Raw genomic sequence first — 17,868 nt, forward strand, 5'->3', positions numbered from 1 at the left:
CGGGTAGGCTCTGCTGACTCGCCATCAGTTCACATGACACAAAGCAGTTACTTTGTAAATTAAGCACGGAGAGAAAGTTTTCCTCACTCTGGTTATTGAGGAGGTACTGAGGTTATAGGCAATTAATAGCATTCAGAACAGGAATATCTATCCCTCTGTCAGTATTGGACTTCTCTAAAAGTCAACATTAAATGTAATAAAATTCCTATTTGCAGGAAGTTAAAAATCACACAACACCAGGTTACAGTCCAACAGGTTTAATTGGAAGCACACTAGCTTTCAGAGCGCCGCTCTTTCATCAGGTGATAGTGGAGGGCTCAATCCTAACACACAGAATTTATAGCAAAAATCTACAGTGTGATGTTACTGAAATTGTACATTAAAAAGTCGATTGTCTGTTAAGCCTTTCATCTGTTAGAATACAGTGATAGTTTCACTTCTTTCATGTGTAAATCACAAAACTTTTTTTTTTAAAAGTTGCATTCTCGGGTTAGCTATTTGTAGGAGGAATGGTCAGTGCTCATCATTAAAATGTTGTTTATCTGTCCCAGAGCAAAAAACATGCCAAATGATTAAAACATATTTCTTTTGCATAGTTTGGGGAAGCAGATTGGCATCCAGGTGTCTGTTGAAAACTTGACAAAACAGGTTGATGTTGTTCACGTCAAATTGTATTTATTCTGCTTCTGTTGAATGAGAGCACAGAAGGACTTTGTGCATGTACTGGTGCTAGCTTTTCAGCTGGTTTCATTCCTCTGTCCTTTCCTGAAAGCCCTTTATATTTCCTATTTCAAAATACCTAGCTGATTCCCATTTAAACTAACATAGTTATAGGAGATAAGCAAAACATTGCAGATGCAGGAATGCTGAAACGGAAAATGCCGGAAGTGTTTCGCGTTTCTGGTGGCTTTGCGAGAGAAAACCGTGCTAACTTTTCAGGAAACCGTGCTAACTTTTCAGGTCTGTGACCTTTTATCAGAGAACGTCCTGAAATGTCAGACAGCAAGCTTTGAATTCTGTGTCATTGTCTGGGTTTGAGTGAGTTAAAGTCTGGCTTTCAATTGCTGACAGCATGCTGTGACGTAGCAGGGGGTGTTTTATGATTGACACCGTCTGTTCTCAAATCTAATGTTTCTTTTTCAGGCGACGAAGATGATCAAGCTTCAATATCTCCAGTTACAAAGCAGAAACTTCCAGCAGATGTTGCCAGGCAATTGGAGACGGGAAGCACTGTGTCTGAACACCTTAGTGAAGTTCAAGCAACTGAGGTAAGTGGTGCCTCCCAAGTTCTGCAGTTCGCCCGTCGGTGATTGGTGGTCAGTGAGGAGGAGCGAGGGTGACCATCTCTGACTAAAAACAAACTTTGGCCACAGTTGGGAGGTCACCACTGTGAGGTGACTAGTGTAACTGTGGCCCATTGGGGGCTTCGGCTCATTTGGGGAAGGTTTAGCACAGGAAGCCTGCCAGCTGCAACTGTATCTCTCACCCACCCCCCACCCCACCCCATCCCATCCCCAAGCCAGCTGCTGCCAAACTGGCACCAGACACTTGGCTGGCAGTCATCAGAAGAGACCCCAGCAGTGGGCGCACAAATGAACATCCAGTTGTATAGAATGGCTGCCTGCCATTGTTGGATGGGCACCCCCTGCAGGTGCCTGAAGGAACCTCAAGGCATTTTGTCGCAAACCAAACCCTCTGCTTCTAAAGCTCCCTCACGTCTAGTGTGGAAATGCATCCATTTCGAGACACATCAAGAAGAACATCAAGGTCTTGGTGAGGATATAGAAGAGATTTACTTGATTGCTGGCAGGACTTCACTTCTGAAGAGGGTCTAGAAAAAAGACTTAAACATTTTCGAAAAAGTGAAGGACTTTGATAGTGCAAATGAGAAGAAATACAAAGCAGTTAATAGTTATTTTGTAAACTAAGCACAGAGGGAAAATTTTCCTTACTCTGGTTATTCAGCAGGCATTGAGGTTATATGCAATTAATAGTTCCAGAACAGGAAGATCTATCTCTCTCTCAGAACTGGACTTCTCTATGTTCCAGTAGCATTTGGTTCATTGGCACAGGGCACAGATTTAGGCTAATTTGCAAAAGGATCACGACAAACATCAGGAGAATTGCTTTTATGTAGAGAGTTGCTATGATGTTTAATGCATTTTCTGCAACGATGGAGAAAGTAGATTCAAAATAAATTTGAAAAGGGAATTAGATCAGTACGTGAAAGGAAATATTTATAGGACAATGGGGAATAAGTGATGAAGAATAAGTAATTATGAACTTTTTTTTAAAAACCTAATATGAATGTGATAGATCAAATGGCCTCCTTTTGTTCTATATAATTTTAAATCCTAGCTCCTTCATATAACGTAGAAAGGTACAGCACAGTACAGGCCCTTTGGCACACGATGTTGTGCCAAGGATTAATCCTAATCGAAAATAAAATAACCTACGCTTCCCTCAATTCACTGCTGACCATGTGCATGTCCAGCATTCGGTTAAATGTCCCAAAGACTCTGCTTCCACCACCACCGCTGGCAACGCATTCCGTGCATTCACAACTCTCTGCGTAAAGAACCTACCTTTAACGTCTCCTCTATACATTCCTCCTACCACCTTAAAACTATGACTCCCTCGTACCAGTCATTCCTGCCCTGGGGAAAAGTCTCTGACTGTCTATTGCCTGTTATTACCTTGTACACTTCGATCAGGTCACCTCCCTTCCTCCTTCCCTCCAGCGAAAAAGTCCGAGCTTAGCCAACCTCTCTTCATAAGACAAGCCCTCCAGTCTAGGCAGCAGCCTGGTAAACCTCCTTTGCACCGTCTCCAAACCTCCACATCTTTCCTATAATAGGGCGACCAGAACTGGACATAATATTTCAAGTGTGGTCTCACCAGGGTTTTGTAGAGCTGCAGCAAAACCTTGCGGCCCTTAAACCCGATCCCCCTGTTAATGAAAGCCAAAACACCATATGCTTTCTTAACAACCCTATCCACTTGGGTGGCAACTTTGAGGGATGTATACACTTGAAAAGCAAGATCCCGCTGTTTCTCCACACTGCCAAGAATCCTGTCTTTAATCCTATATTCAGCATTCAAGTTCGACCTTCCAAAAGGCATCACTTCTCATTTATCCAGGTGGAACTCCATCTGCCATTTCTCAGCCCAGCTCTGCATCCTATCTATGTCGCACTGCAGCCTGCAGTAGTCCTCGATACTAACAACGGCACCTTCAACCTTTGTTACTAACCCACCCTTAAACCTCCTCATCTAAGCCACTTATAAAAGCTACAAAGAGCAGAGACCCAAGAACAGAGCCCTGCGGGACGCCACTCACCATTGACCTCCAGGCAGAATACTTTCCATGTACAACCACTTTCTGCCTTCTGTCAGCCAACCAATTCTGCATCCAGACAGCCAAGTCTCCCTGTATCCCATAACTCCTGACTTTATGAATGAGCCTATCCTGGGGAGCCTTACCAAATGCCTTGCTGAAGTCCATATACACCACATCCACTGATCTTCCTCAACCTGTCTCGTCACCTCCGCAAAGAATTCAATAAGATTTGTGAGACATGACCTGCCCCTCACAAAGCCATGCTGACTGCTTTTAACCACACTGTGCTTTTCCAAATAGTCATCCGTCTTATCGCTCAGAATTATTTCCAAAACCTTGCTGACCACAGACATAAGACTGACTGGTCTGTAATTGCCAGGGATTTCCCTGTTCCCCTTCTTGAAGAGAGGAACAACATTCGCCTCCCTCCAATCCTCCGCTACGACTCCCTTGGAGAGTGAGGAGGCAAAGATCTTCGCCAATGACTTAGCAACCTCCTTTCTCGCTTCCTGGAACAACCTAGGATAAATTTGGTCTGGCCCTGGGGACTTATCAATCCTAATGTTTGCCAGACTTTCCTGCACATCAACTTCATCAATCTTGATCTGTTCAAAACTGTTTCCCGGTTCGTCAAAGTTCTCATTCACAACAAGGTCCTTTTCCTTAGTGAAAACCGAAACAAAAATTTAATTTAGGGCTTCCCCTATATGCTCAGATTCCACGCACAAGTTCCCTACACTATCCCTGACCAGCCCTACCTTCTCCCTGATCATTCTCTTATTCCTCACGTATGAGTAAAATGCCTTTGGACTCTCCCTAATCTTTCCTGCCAAACCTTTTTTGTACCCCTTCCTGGCTGTCCTCAGTCCATTTTTGAGCTCCTTTCTAGCAAGTCTGTAATCCTCTAAAGCTGTACCATGCCCTTGCTTCCTCCACCTTATGTAAGCTGCGCTCTTCTTTTTGACGAGACGCTCCTCTGTTCTCGTCATCCAAGGCTCCTTAAACTTGCCCCTTCTTGCCTGTCTCAGAGGAACAAATTTATGCATCACTCGCAACAACTGCACCTTAAATAGTCTCCACATGTCCGTTGTGCCCTTTCTGTGGAACAATTGCTCCCAGTCTGTATTTCCCAACTCCTGTCTGATAGTGTCATAATTTCCTTCTCCCCAATTAAATATCTTCCCTTGGTAACTGCTCCTTTCCCTGTCCATGGCTATGGTAAATGTGAGGCAGTTATGGTCACTGTCACCAAAGTGTTCTCCCACCGCAAGATCTGACACCTGTCCTGGCTCATTGCCAAGCGCCAAATCCAAAATGGCCTCTCCCCTCATCGGCCTGTTTACATACTGAGTAAGGAAAGCCACCTGAACAAACCTGACAAAACGGCTCCACCCAAACTATCTGCACTAAAGACGTTCCAGTCAATGTTGGGAAAGTTGAAGACACCCCATAACAACAACCCTGCTACGCCTGCACTTTTCCAAAATCTGTTGACCTATGAATTCTTCAATCTCCCTACTGCTATTAGGGGGTCTGTAGAAAATCGCCAATGAGGTGGCTGCTCCCTTGCTGTTCCTAACTTGCAACCATACTGACTCTGGACAAACCTTCCTCGACCACCTTCATTTCTGTAGCTGTGATACATTCCCTAATTAGTAATGCTATACCCCCCTCCTCTTTTTCCACTCAACCTGTTCTTTTTAAACTTTCTAAAGTCTGGAACATCTAGCAACCGTTCCTGCCCCTGTGAAACGCATGTCTCCTGTTATGGCTACAACATCATAGTCCCAAGTACTGATCCATGCTCTAAGTTCGTCACTCTTATTTCTGACACTCCTTGCGTTAAAGCAGACACACTTTAACCAATCCCTTTATTTCATCACATGAAAAAGCACCCTGATGGATTCACTACATTCTGTTACTGCCCCATCTACAACTACCCCCCTCTCGGATATATAGCTCTGGTTCCCACCCTCCTGTCAAATTAGTTTAAACCTTCCTGAACGACACGAGCAAATCTCCCACCCAGGACATTTGTGCCCCTCCAGTTCAGGTGCAACCCGTCCTTCATGTACAGGTCCCACCTTCCCTAGAAGGCATCCCAATGATCTAAGCATCTGAAGCCCTCCCTCCTGCACCAGCTGCACAGCCATGTGTTAAGCTGCACTCGCTGACTGTTCCTCACCTCACTGTCTCATGGCACCATGATCTCAGCGTGGTTCTACTTGTCCTGTTCTTCAGCTTCCAACCTAGCTCTCTGTTGTCACTTTTCAGATCCACAATCCCTTTCCTGGCTATATCATTGGTGCCAATATGTACCACGATTTCTGGCTGCTCACCCTCCTCCTTAAGAATCTTGTAAACCCGAGTGGCAACTTCCTGGACCCTGGCATCTGGAAGGCAACATACCTCCCGGGAATCCTGTTCCTGACCACAAAATCTCCTGTCAATCAGTCTTACTATTGAGTCCCCTACCATTAGTGCTTTTCTATTCTCCCCCTTCCCCTTCTGAGCCATACTGCCAGGGACTTGGCAACTATGGTTTTCCCCTGGTGGGCTGTCCCCACCGGCAGTATCCAAAACGGTATACTTACTGCTGAGCTGAACGGCCACATGGGATCCCTGCTCTGTCTGTTGGTCCCCTGACTGTAACCCAGCGGTCCTTATCCTGCGCCTGAGGAGTGACCACCTCCTTGTACATCCTCTCAATTTCCCCCTCAGCCTCCCGGATGATCCGCAGTTCGTCCAGCTCCAGCTCCAGTTCCCTAACTTGGTTTTCGAGGAGCTGGAGTTGGGTGCAATTTCCGCAGATGTGGTCAGCGGAGTCGTGTGTCGTGTGTCGTGTCTCTCACCTGCCACATTCTGCAGGAGGAACATGCAACTGCCCTAACATCCATACCCCGCTAATCTGAAAGGCTACACGGGACTAAACAAGGAAGAGAAAAAAAAAGAGAAAACCTGAAAAACTTACCTGAGTCTACGGACTCTTATTAAAGTTAGAGGAGATGGATGGGAGGGAGGCCCTACGGTGTAGGGTCTCTGGTTTAGTTTGCACCAACTGAAAAAAAAATCACTTATCTTCCCAGCAGGCTTCACTTCATCCGCTCTCTACTCCCGCTGCCCGAACTTGAAAAGGAGCTCGCTATATCTTGAGTTTGATTAGCTGTTCCCTAATTTGGAAGCTGTGGAAACAATACTAATCCCAGTGCCTCCTGGCTACAGAGTGAGATTTTCTACTTCTGACCACTTTGCAAGGGTTCCTGCCAGAAAGTGTAAAAGTAGGGTTCTCCCGTGAGAACAGAAGTAGACTGGATGGAGGTGTTCTGTCAATCAGTTAACTCTCTTGGCATTTGATATGCAGATTTATACATGAATGAATGAATTATTTATTATCACATATATATCTAGGGAGATACAGTGAAAAGTGTTCTGCTGCCACAATCCAGCACCATTTTGAGGTACGGACACATAAAAAGAAAGTCCCAAACACTGCTACAGGAACTAAGCAAGATCTGTGGTCCAGGCCTACCGCAGCCAGTCCCCAGTCCACCATTGCTGCAGCCAACACTTTGCCGCCAATTCTAGGTGCCATCTCCCTTTCCTGAACGTTTCATAAAGCAGGTAAAAGTAAATTCATATTCCCATTCAGGGTTGTAATTACTATTCCTTCCTGCAATGCTACATATGATCAGTCCAGAGGCTATGACTTAGACAAAGTTTCAGACTACTGCTAGCAACTGTAGAATGGGGAATTCTATCGAAGAAGCAAAATTGGATTGGGAATGCTACAGCCAGTTAATCACATCACGTTAACATTAAATGGGTTGCATGATTAACTGACTTCAATAGAAATGTGCAAGAACTCTGTCTAACATTGCTAATCCTTCATTGCATCATTATAAGCTGCACAGTTGGCTAGCTATCTGGGAATAGAAAAAAGTCAGGAATTGACTTGAATGGAAAAATTGCTGATTTCAGAATCAAAGACATGGCGATCTTTCTTGCCAAACTGCGAGTCTAGTCCCTGCTTAGGGGTCAATGTACTGCAGAGTTAGTGGATTTGACAGTCCGGTTAAAGTAAAATTTGGTGCATGAGCAGCAATACATTAGGGAAATTGACTGGAAATTGACCTATTATGGATTTGAACACAATGTTTAATTAAGTGGGCGGATTTGCTAAAAATTGAGAAAATTAATCATGTTAACTTAAGTGTGTGTGATTAAATGGGATGTGGTTTAGTTTGTAAAGCAGCACCATTTCTTAAAACGCAGACATCGTATTACCTGCAACATATGTTGAAGAAAATGATTAGGAAGATTTTCCTAGAATCCCTACAGTGTGGAAGCAGGCTGTTTGGCCCATTAGTCTACACTGACCCTCTGAAGAGCATTCCAACCAGACCCACCCTCTACCTTATCCCTGAAAGCCTGCATTTCCCATGACTGACCCATTCAGCCTGCAAATTCCTGGGCACTACAGGACATTTTGGCATGGCTAATCCACCTGTTGAAATCTTACAAACAAATTGGGGGTTTTCAACCAATCAACGTCCAAACGAATAGAAAACATTATTTGTAGTCCTGATTCAGGTATTAGTGACAAGCGTGGAGAATGGATGACTGCAAGTCCTAATTATTATACTGCACATCAAATACTTGAATTGTTCACATGATTTCTTCTATGGATAGTAAAGTCTCTATTTTATTCTAGCAGAATGCTTTAAAGCACCCTGACGACAAAAATTTGAAGAAGCTTAGGTTTCTTTTTATTAAGGTAAGGAGCAACAAAAATGAATCTTTAGTTTCTCTGTATTTTCTGTTTATGGGTAAGGCTTTCTGAAAAAATCCTGCAAGACTTCGGCAACCCGTAGCTGAATTCGACTAAAGACTTTGTGTAATATTGGTTCCTTCTTTAGTTCTGGCAGCCTAGTTTCTATCTTGGTGTTGTATAAGTCAACAGAATTTGTAGATCTGTTTCATTAATGACTGCAAATGAAACTATGATTTAGTTTCTTTTTTTTTTCCTGCAATGTGTTTCACCGGTGCTTGATTCAGATGGATTTTTGCAAGATGACCCTTGAGAAATGGATCGAAAACCACAGCCAAGCAGACAGCAACTTCAAAAGCTGTTTGAAGATCATCAAGGAGATGCTTCAAGGCTTGAGATACATCCATAGTCAGGTACTTTGATTGAGTATTTCACTCTAACCCACAGTAACGTGACTTTAAAAAGCAGTGTCATTGAACAGTAGCTGAGGGTTCGTGTGACCCATTCCGAGGCAATGTTACAGGCACAGAGGAGGAGAGAGCAAAGCACCATGTGAACTGCAAGACTTTTTGAAAAGATGTCGAAAGAAGTCAAGCTATGTCTTTTCTCACACATGGATAACAAGTGTTTGCATAACATCTTTGACAGAGCCTGGTGTGTTACATAATGATGTTTGGTGGAGAGGAATTAGTGTTTTTTTTTTAAGCTAAGGTGCCAGATGTTGTTTCATCAAAGCTTGGTGCTGCTGTAAGAAAAGACGCTGACTCCAAAAGCAAGTCCTTCACATATAAAGATTAATATTCCATTAGCCTTTTTGATTATGTTTTGTCTGACAAATACACTTTAATGACCTGTCAACATGGATTACTAAGACCGCTAGTGTTCCTAGATTTTTCTCACCATTTGTACAAAATGGTTGCCCTCATATTTTCCTGTATGCAAAGCCACCCGCCAAATGTATGCTGCCGACTTCAACTATTCATGTCTCACTGTCATTCTGTACACTTTGTGCAACCATTTTTTGTGTCACGATGAAGGGCTTATGCCCGAAACGTCGATTTTCCTTCTCCTGACCAGCTGTGCTTTTCCAGCGCCACACTTTATGACTCTGATCTCTGGCATCTGCAGTCCTCACTTCCTCCTAGTTTTATCTAAGTCAGTAAATATAGCACAGAGCCTGGTGGCAAACTTTTATTAAATTCCTTCCAGGTTGATTACCCACTATTTTGATTCTCTGGATGGAATATTGTGTTCTCTTTGGTAGCAAGCTTGAATGCAGGAATGGCTTTAATCATTGTACTTTATTTATTCACTATTGGGACATGGGCATCACTGGCTGGGCCAGCATTGATTTCTCATCCCTAGTTGTCCTTGAGAAGGTGGCGGTGAGCAGCTGTATGAAGACTCTCAATGCCCTGAGGGAGGGAACTTCAGGATTGTGACCCAGTGACAGTGATGGAACAACGATATATTTTCAAGTCGGGATTGTTAGTGGCTTGAAGGGGAACTTGCAGGTGTTCCTAGATATCTGCTGCCAGCGTTCTTGTAGATGGAAGTGGGATGGGGTTAGAAGGTGCTGTCTCAGGATCTTTGGTGAATTTCCAGAGTGCATTGCAGTGAATGTGAGTCGGTAGTGGAGGGAGTGGATGCTTGTGGATGTGTACCAATCAAGTGGGCTGCTTGTTTTGAATGATATCAAGCTTCTTGAGTGTTGATGGAAATGCACTCATCCAGGAAAATGGGGAGTATTACATTACACTCCTGACACATACCTTGTAGATGGGGGATAGGCTTTGGGGAGTCAACAGGTGAGTCACTTGCAGCAGTATTCCAAGCCTCTGACATGTTCTTGTAGCCATTGTATTTATATGTCTAGTCCGGTTGAGTTTCCCGTTAATGGTAACTCCCACGATGTTGAGAGCAGGGGATTGAATGATGGTAACACCATTGAGTGTCAATGGACAGTAGGTTAGATTGTTTTGGGGATGGCCATTGCCTGGCATTGTGTGGCATGAATTTTACTTGCCACTTCTCAATCCAAGCCTAGATATTGTCCAAATCCTGTTGCATTTGAACATAGACTACTTCAGTATCGGAGGAGTCGAGATTGGTGCTGAACGTCGTGCAATCATCAGTGACCACCCCCAATTCTGGCCCTCTGATAGAGGGAAGGTCATTGATGAAGTAGCTGAAGATGGTTAGGCCTAGGGCACTACCCTGAGGAACTCCTGCAGAGACGTTCTGGAGCTGAGATGACTGACCTTCGACAACCACAACCCTCTTCCTTTGTGCCAGGTGTGACTCCAACCTAACTAGTGACATAGCTAAACCCTGCCTCCCCCAGAATTATGATTTGAGCAGGAAGGCCCATGATATCTACTGAGCTCCACCTCCTTTTCCTTGCTGTTGAGCCTGCTGCACCCTTCCGAACCCTCACTGTGACATCCACCCCTACCCACATTAGTTTACCTCAGTCGTTGTTCGCTCTGCTGATCCTGAGACCTCAGAGCCAGCCCTTACAGCAGTCGTGGTCTTCCATATGGTGAAGGTGAGTGCAAGAACTGCTGGCTTCTGATTGGCTCCTGCCGTCAGGGCCTTGATTTGAGGAGATATACCGATAGCTGGCCCCACCGTTGTCTTAGTCCCCTGTAGCCCACTGAGCCTTAACGAAAGGAAGCAGTATGGATCCTTCACTGGCTCTCCATTGAGCAGGAGAGAAATATAGAAAATGGGAGTAGGAATAGACCATTTGGCCCTTCAATATGCTCTGTCATTCATTATGATCATGGCAGATTATCTGACTCAATCTTCGCTTTCTCCCCATATCCTCCCTCAAATCATCTTGCAATTTTGAAATATTGAGCATCTTCTTGTTGTAGAAAAAACTGGGGCTTCAGTGATAAAGATTGATTAAAATAGTTATTTTCTTATTTCAAAAGGGTGTTATACATCGAGATTTGAAGCCTGGAAACATATTTATTGACCAAGATGGAAGCGTGAAAATCGGAGATTTTGGTTTGTCTAGATTCTGTACATCTCAGGTAATGTGTCTTGGTATATTTGCATATTTAAAAAAATTTGCCATTTCTACTTACAACTTAACTTCCATATTCTGTTGTGTTCATTTTAGATATTAAGGAGCTTTCACAGTACATTTTGCCATTATAGTTAAGCATACACCTCTTGAATCATGAGCATCTTTATTAAACCGTAGTTCACAAACGCTCATTGTACTGCAGAGCTTGGATCAATGAGGTGCTGTTTCCTGCATTGTGGTGATACAAGATATACAATGTAACACAAACCACCCCATGTGGGCAATATGGTGGCGCAATGGTTAGCACTGCTGCTTCACAATGCCAGGGACCTCTGGGTTTGACTCTCACCTCAGGTAACTGTCTGTGTGGAGTTTGCATGTTCTCTCCATGTCTGCGTGGGTTTCCTCCGAGTGCTCTGGTTTTCTCCCACAATCCAAAGATATGCAGGTCAGGTGAATTGGCCATGATAAATTAGGTGCATTAGTCAGAGGAAAGTGGGTCTGGGTGGCTTATTTTTTGGAGGGTTGGTGTGGACTTGTTGGGCCGAAAGGCCTGTTTCCACACTGTAGGGAATCTAATCTAATTACTGCAATGTTTGACATTGTTTCTACGGGTTGGAGTAGCACTGCATAATCTTTTAACAATTCAAACTTAACAGAATCGAATTATCTTCTGATGTTCAACTTTTATTGTTTGAAAAGAGCTGGCTCTACCTTCAACTGGTTTGAAAGAAAATTTCCAATCAATCAGATGCCAATTATGTGCAGAACAACATGTTCTATCATTAAATAATGGTACATTTAAACAATATAACTGAGGCTACCTACGCTTATCCTTGTTAAGAATGCGGTCATTGTTACAATGCTGCTGTAGTGTTATTGAAGTAGTCAAATCCATCCTGTAACTCGTACAAATGTTTCCCATCTGAAGTTTAGTCAAGAAAACCTTTACCACTGCACTGTTCAGTATACAAAAAAATATCTAAAGAAAGGTTGCTTATTTCAGTGAAGCTTTCTTTGTGCAAGGATATAATTTTTTATTAGAAATGCATTGTTTTCCATAATTCAGGGATGTGCAGAACATAAAGCTTTCACCTATATACACAAAATGGATCAACAGATGGAGCTCAGTACAGGTGATGTGTAAATTTTGCTGCTGTCTTTATGTTTAACAAAATAACTGCTTTCCAGAGATTGTGCACAAGGAACCCCTTGAAAGTGCATAGAAAATGTAGATTAGATGATGTGTGTACACCAAAAAGGTCATGACTAATTTTGTACAAGCTTTAATTTTGATCAATGCTGTAAAATCTGATGTATAAGGCACACTTGCTGATTTTCACCTCCAAAATGCAGAATGGAAGAGATTACTAATTCAATATAATGTAGTAACATTTTGATTTCATTGTGTATTACTTTTTGGACAAACCAGCTAGCTTTAAGGAAAAGTATACTACTTTCTCAATAGTTTTTAATTTTCACGTGCTGTATAACATTTTGAATGCTTGGATTTAAAAAAAAACTTGAGTGTTATGTTTCATTCAATTTATTATGTTTAAATGATATTTTAAATACCACACATTCCAAATGTGGGCATGTTTTTCTTACTAGAAGCAAGCTTACCTTTTGCAATCCTTTAATAGTGTTGTTTCCTGTATTAGACAGTGAGAAACTCACAGCAAACATTGGGACCTATGGATACCTGGCTCCAGAAGTTAAAGCAAGCCATCACAAGGCCACATACGACTCTGTATGTACCACTGCATTATTTCATGGACATGTTCTGTTTCGTTGTCACAAAGGGGACTGACGTTAAAATAGAAACACAGAATTTAGGAGTAGGAGGAGGCCATTCAGCCCTTTGACCCTGCTCCGCCAGTCATCACTCTGCACATGGCTGATCATGGCTTTTGATTCCATTCGCCCCAAGTGCGATACTTAGCCACCTCTTGAATACATTCAATGTTTTGGCATCAACTACTTCCTATGGTAATGAATACCACAGGCTCACCATTACGTGGTTGAAGAAATGTCTCCTCATCTCTGTCACAAATGGTCTACCCAGAATCCTCAGACTGTGACCCATGGTTCTGGACACCCCCACCATTGGGAACATCCTCCCTGCATCTACCCTGTCTAGTCCTGTTTGAATTTTATAAATCTCTATGACATCCACCCCTCGTCTGAACTCTAGTGAAAACAATCCTACCCTCGTCAATCTCTCCTCATACATCAGTCCCGTCATCCCCGGAATCAGCCTGGTAAACCTTGGCTGAACTCCCTCGAGAGCAAGAGCATCCTTCCTCAGAAAAGGAGACTAAAACTGCACACAGCATTCTAGTTATGATCTCACCAAGGCTCTGTCTTACTGCAACAACACATCCCTGCTCCTGTACTCAAAACCTCTCACAATGAAGGCCGACATACCATTTGCCTTCTTTACCGCCTGCTGCACCTACATGCTCACCTTCAGCGACTCTGCACAAGGACATCCAGGTCCCACATTCCCCTCTCCCAATTTACAGCCATTCAGGTAGTAATCTGCCGTCTTGTTTTTTGCTTCCAAAGTGAATAACCTCACATTTATCCAAATTATACTGCATCTGCCAGTGATTTGCCCACTCACCCAGCCTGTCCAGAAGGATCTCTGTGTCCTTGTCACAGTTCACCCTCCCACCCAACTTGGTATCATCTGCAAACATTGAGATTTACATTTTGATCCCTCATCCAAATCACTAAGTTATAATGTGAATAGCTAGGGTCCTAGCACCCATCCCTTTGGCACCCCATTAGTTACTGCCTGTCAATTTGAAAAGGACCCATTAATTCCTGCTGTTTGTTTCCTCTCTGCCGATCAGTTCTCTATCCATCTCAATATACTTCCCACAATCACATGTGCTTTAATCTTGCACAATAATGTCTTATATAGGACTTTGTCAAACGTTTTCTAGAAGTCCAAATATACCACATTGACTGGCCCTACCTTGTTAATTCTACTAGTTACATCTTCATAGAATTCCAACATATTTGTCAAGCATGATTTCCCCATCATAAATGTATGCTAACTCGCTTTGATCTTGCCACTGTTTTCTAAATGCTCCGCTATAAAGTCCTTTATAATGGATTCGCGAATTTTCCCCTCTACCGATGATAGGTCTATAATTTCCTGGTTCCTGTCTACCTGCCTTTTGAATGTTGGAGTGGCATTACCTACCCTCCAATCAACAGGGACTCTTCCAGAGTCTATAGAATCCTGGAAAATGGCCACCATTACATCTGTTTTTTCTTGATCCAATTCCCTGGAATTTAGATTATCAGGTCCTGGGAATTTATCTGCCTTCCAACACCTCAATTTTCCCAGTAGCATTTCCCTACTAATATTGATCTCCCTCAGTTCTTGCCTCTCAGGTAATCTTATATTCGCCAACTTTTCCGCAAAGAGTCCTGTTTTGTGAAGACAGAACCAAAGTATGTATTCAGTTGCTCAGCCGTTTCTTTGTCCTATATTATACATTCCTCCAGTTCTGTCTGAAGGGCATCTACAATCTTGATGGGTTAACTTAGAAACCATTAGTTGGTTCATTTTGAGTTCTGCAAGGTTTCGATTAGGCAGAGAGAGAATACTGCAACACAAGCTCATCTGGCATGATTATGTCCACACCCTTTTTTACACTCTATCTAATCATACACACCACCTACTTTACTGGGCAAAATAATCAGACAGGAGAAAGTGAGGTCTGCAGATGCTGGAGATCAGAGCTGAAAATGTGTTGCTGGAAAGGGCTTATGCCCGAAACGTCCTGTTCCTTGGATGCTGCCTGACCTGCTGTGCTTTTCCAGCAACACATTTTCAGCAAAATAATCAGACAGCTTGTTAAATAGACAGCTGATATGATATCACCAGTTTCCTGATTAAAATTACCACTGATATTTCAACCTGGTACCATTTGTTTGATATCCACAACTCTGTCCTTTCTGCCCATGCTCCAGTTGTCTGCATTTTCCTATAACCCATCAGAATTCTTGCCTCATGAACCTTGTAAAAGACAACATTTCAGGGCATCACCTTCCGACAATAATCTGCTGTTGCTGGTCAGCCCATAGCTGCTTGAGAGCTTGCTCTGCATAATCGGTTCGACCACTACCAGTGGTGCAAGGTTGGCATTGCATGCCTTAGGATGAACAGGATGCTTGCTGAGTTCCCGTCCTGCTGTGCCACAGCTTGTCGTGTTTATAACTTGGTCAGGTTCTGATGCTCAGCACTGCTGTTTCTGCTGCCTTAGAAATTGAATGTGAAGCTGACCTATGTGTCCTTTCTGTAGAAGGCTGATATGTACAGCTTTGGAATGGTACTACTGGACATGCTGTTCCAGTGTACAGCACAGGAACGTCAGAAATGGCGGGATTGGATTGGACAATGTGTAAGAAATTTACTTTACTCTAAGTGACTCAAAGATTCTTGTAAACTAAAGATGTTTAATTTTCCATTTCCATTGGAATAACTGATCTTCAATTGCACCATTTGTTTTGCATGTTCATCTTTTATGGTGCATAATGTACGGTAGACCTTGCATTTTTTTTTTTAAAGATAAAGCCATAACAACAAAAGTGAATTAAATCTTTGTTATTGGAATTACAGACTTCATTTTTTGAAAGCACTTTTCAATATATATTTTGATTGCTCCATTTATTTTGCAGAACTCACAGAACTATTTACATGAACTTTCTGTTGACAAGCCAAAGACCTTACTTCTGCATCCAGAATTGTTGAGCTTGGTGAGTTACTGAGCCATTTAAGGTTCAACTCGAGCAGTTAAAGTGAGTGAATGATGACATCGTGCAAAGAAAGAAGGAACAGCGCTCATTCTGACCTGAACAACAAGTATTCCTCAATATCTACAAAACAATGCATTGCAATTGGCAAAACACAGGCCTTTAGCTTAATTTTGGTTATAGGTAAGTTTTTTCAAGAGACCTTCGAGGTGCTGTATGATCACATTAAGGCTGTCAGCATTAAAAAAGCTTTGCCTCACTAACCTGAGAGCTTTTTAAGGATTGCTAGCTTGGTGGATGTACGAAGCCCTTTTGACATTGTAAGCTTTAATTTTCAAGACCCCCTTGCCAAGATGATTACTTACAATTGATTACTTACAAAGACTAAGTCTCTTTGAACAGAGGAAATTTGTCGAATTGCATCAAGAGTTGGATGTGCGCTGACAGATGTTTATTCTCAATGGACTGCCTTAACTCCCAACTGTGCATACCTCTTCAAACACTGCAAAGCCACAAAATGCTCCTCATAGCCTACAGCTCCAGCGGTTTTGTGAACGTGATGTCTCCAGAAGGGGAAAATGGCACCTGCTTTGACTGGAAGGGACCAGGAGGTGTTGGTGGTCGGGTTGGTGGTGAGGGGGACCAACGCCTCTCTATTTTTAGTGGACTGGGAAAGGAGGCAGCACCACCGTGCACATCCGGTTGGGACCCAGTTAGCAGCCCGGTTCAGTACAGCCTTGTGGACAAAGGGCAACATAACAGCAGTGCCAAGAGATTTAATATAGCCCAACTGTTCGAGACCAACAGGATCCACTGCAGAGTAGGTCACATCCAGCCCAGCTGCATACCTTGACAATGCACATCGACACAGTGAGGGCAGGGGCAACATATTACTCTGAGGGCGCATACATTGCAACACAGCAGAGAAAATGCACTTTCACGTCTGTAAATATTTTGCACTTTCAATTGTCACATGTCTGATTGACTGACTGTCATTCTAACCGTATACCTGTTTAAATGGCTACCAGGTCAGAGTTAATTAGCCTCCTCACACAACACAGGGAGGATAGAAGTTATAGGGACAAGGCATTTGTCTTCTTGGAGAAGCAGTAGATGTTAGGGATCCTTCAACACTAAAATACAGTCAAGACTTGACACTTTAGGAAGGAGATCATTGAGGACAAAAGTAAAGTGAATGTCTGGTAATCGGCCCTTGGCCCCATTCATGTTCCTTGCTTACAGTCACCTTGTGGGTGTGACTGAGTGATCATTTGTGAGTGCACACTTCTCTTGAGGTGAAATTTCATTCTATCTGTCTCACAAAGGAGTGTGCACTTGTTCAAGGATGGGTGATCACCAGTGCTCCACTACCATCCAGGCTCAGCCTCATGGTGCAAACATGTCCACCCCACCCCACAGCTCAAAACTCAGTGGTGATTATTTTGCCCATAGTGAATGTGTTGCCAGCTGTTTTTCACTCATGTTGCGCACTGTTGGTTTGGTGGGAGATGGCTATCCAAGTTGTGCTCCAGTGGGTGAGTTGAAAATGTGTTGCTGGAAAAGTGCAGCCGGTCAGGCAGCATCCAAGGAGCAGGAGAATCGACACTTCGGACATGAGCCCTTCTTCATGCCCGAAACGTCGATTCTCCTGCTCCTTGGATGCTGCCTGACCTGCTGCGCTTTTCCAGCAACACATTTTCAGCTCTGATCTCCAGCATCTGCAGTCCTCACTTTCTCCTGTGGGTGAGTTCCAAGTTCCACCTGATGGTCAAGATGCTGCCCACTCTTTGTGTACCTTGTTCTGTTGCTGTCCCTGTTAACTCCAGTCAGGCTGTCTGCATTCCTGGTCAACCTTCTATCAATTGTCAATATCTTCAATTCTCCCCCTCAGCGCCTGTTCAACCTTAAGTTGTACCCACCATCATTATCCACTGTCCTCTGCCATTGAGG

The 17,868-nt window shown here is 43.3% G+C and overlaps 1 protein-coding gene across 5 annotated transcripts in view; it reads left to right on the forward strand.

The window, feature by feature from the left end:
• LOC122554579 (eIF-2-alpha kinase GCN2-like) overlaps positions 1–17,868 on the forward strand; it is an 85,484-nt gene that overhangs the window by 17,408 nt on the left and 50,208 nt on the right. For 4 of the 5 annotated variants that reach the window (XM_087990869.1, XM_087990868.1, XM_087990866.1 and 1 more), the window contains exons 4-11: positions 1,144–1,268; positions 8,055–8,114; positions 8,396–8,521; positions 11,048–11,149; positions 12,215–12,281; positions 12,807–12,895; positions 15,468–15,566; positions 15,844–15,921. In XM_087990869.1, the coding sequence (XP_087846995.1) occupies positions 1,144–1,268; positions 8,055–8,114; positions 8,396–8,521; positions 11,048–11,149; positions 12,215–12,281; positions 12,807–12,895; positions 15,468–15,566; positions 15,844–15,921 (746 nt within the window). Of the gene's footprint in view, positions 1–1,143; positions 1,269–8,051; positions 8,115–8,395; positions 8,522–11,047; positions 11,150–12,214; positions 12,282–12,806; positions 12,896–15,467; positions 15,567–15,843; positions 15,922–17,868 lie in introns of all 5 variants that reach the window. The other variant, XM_087990865.1, reaches the window with a different exon arrangement.

Source organism: Chiloscyllium plagiosum, unplaced genomic scaffold (assembly GCF_037043375.1).
Source record: "Chiloscyllium plagiosum isolate Xiang-an unplaced genomic scaffold, Cpla_swu_hap1 HiC_scaffold_9, whole genome shotgun sequence".
Lineage (NCBI taxonomy): Eukaryota > Metazoa > Chordata > Chondrichthyes > Orectolobiformes > Hemiscylliidae > Chiloscyllium > Chiloscyllium plagiosum.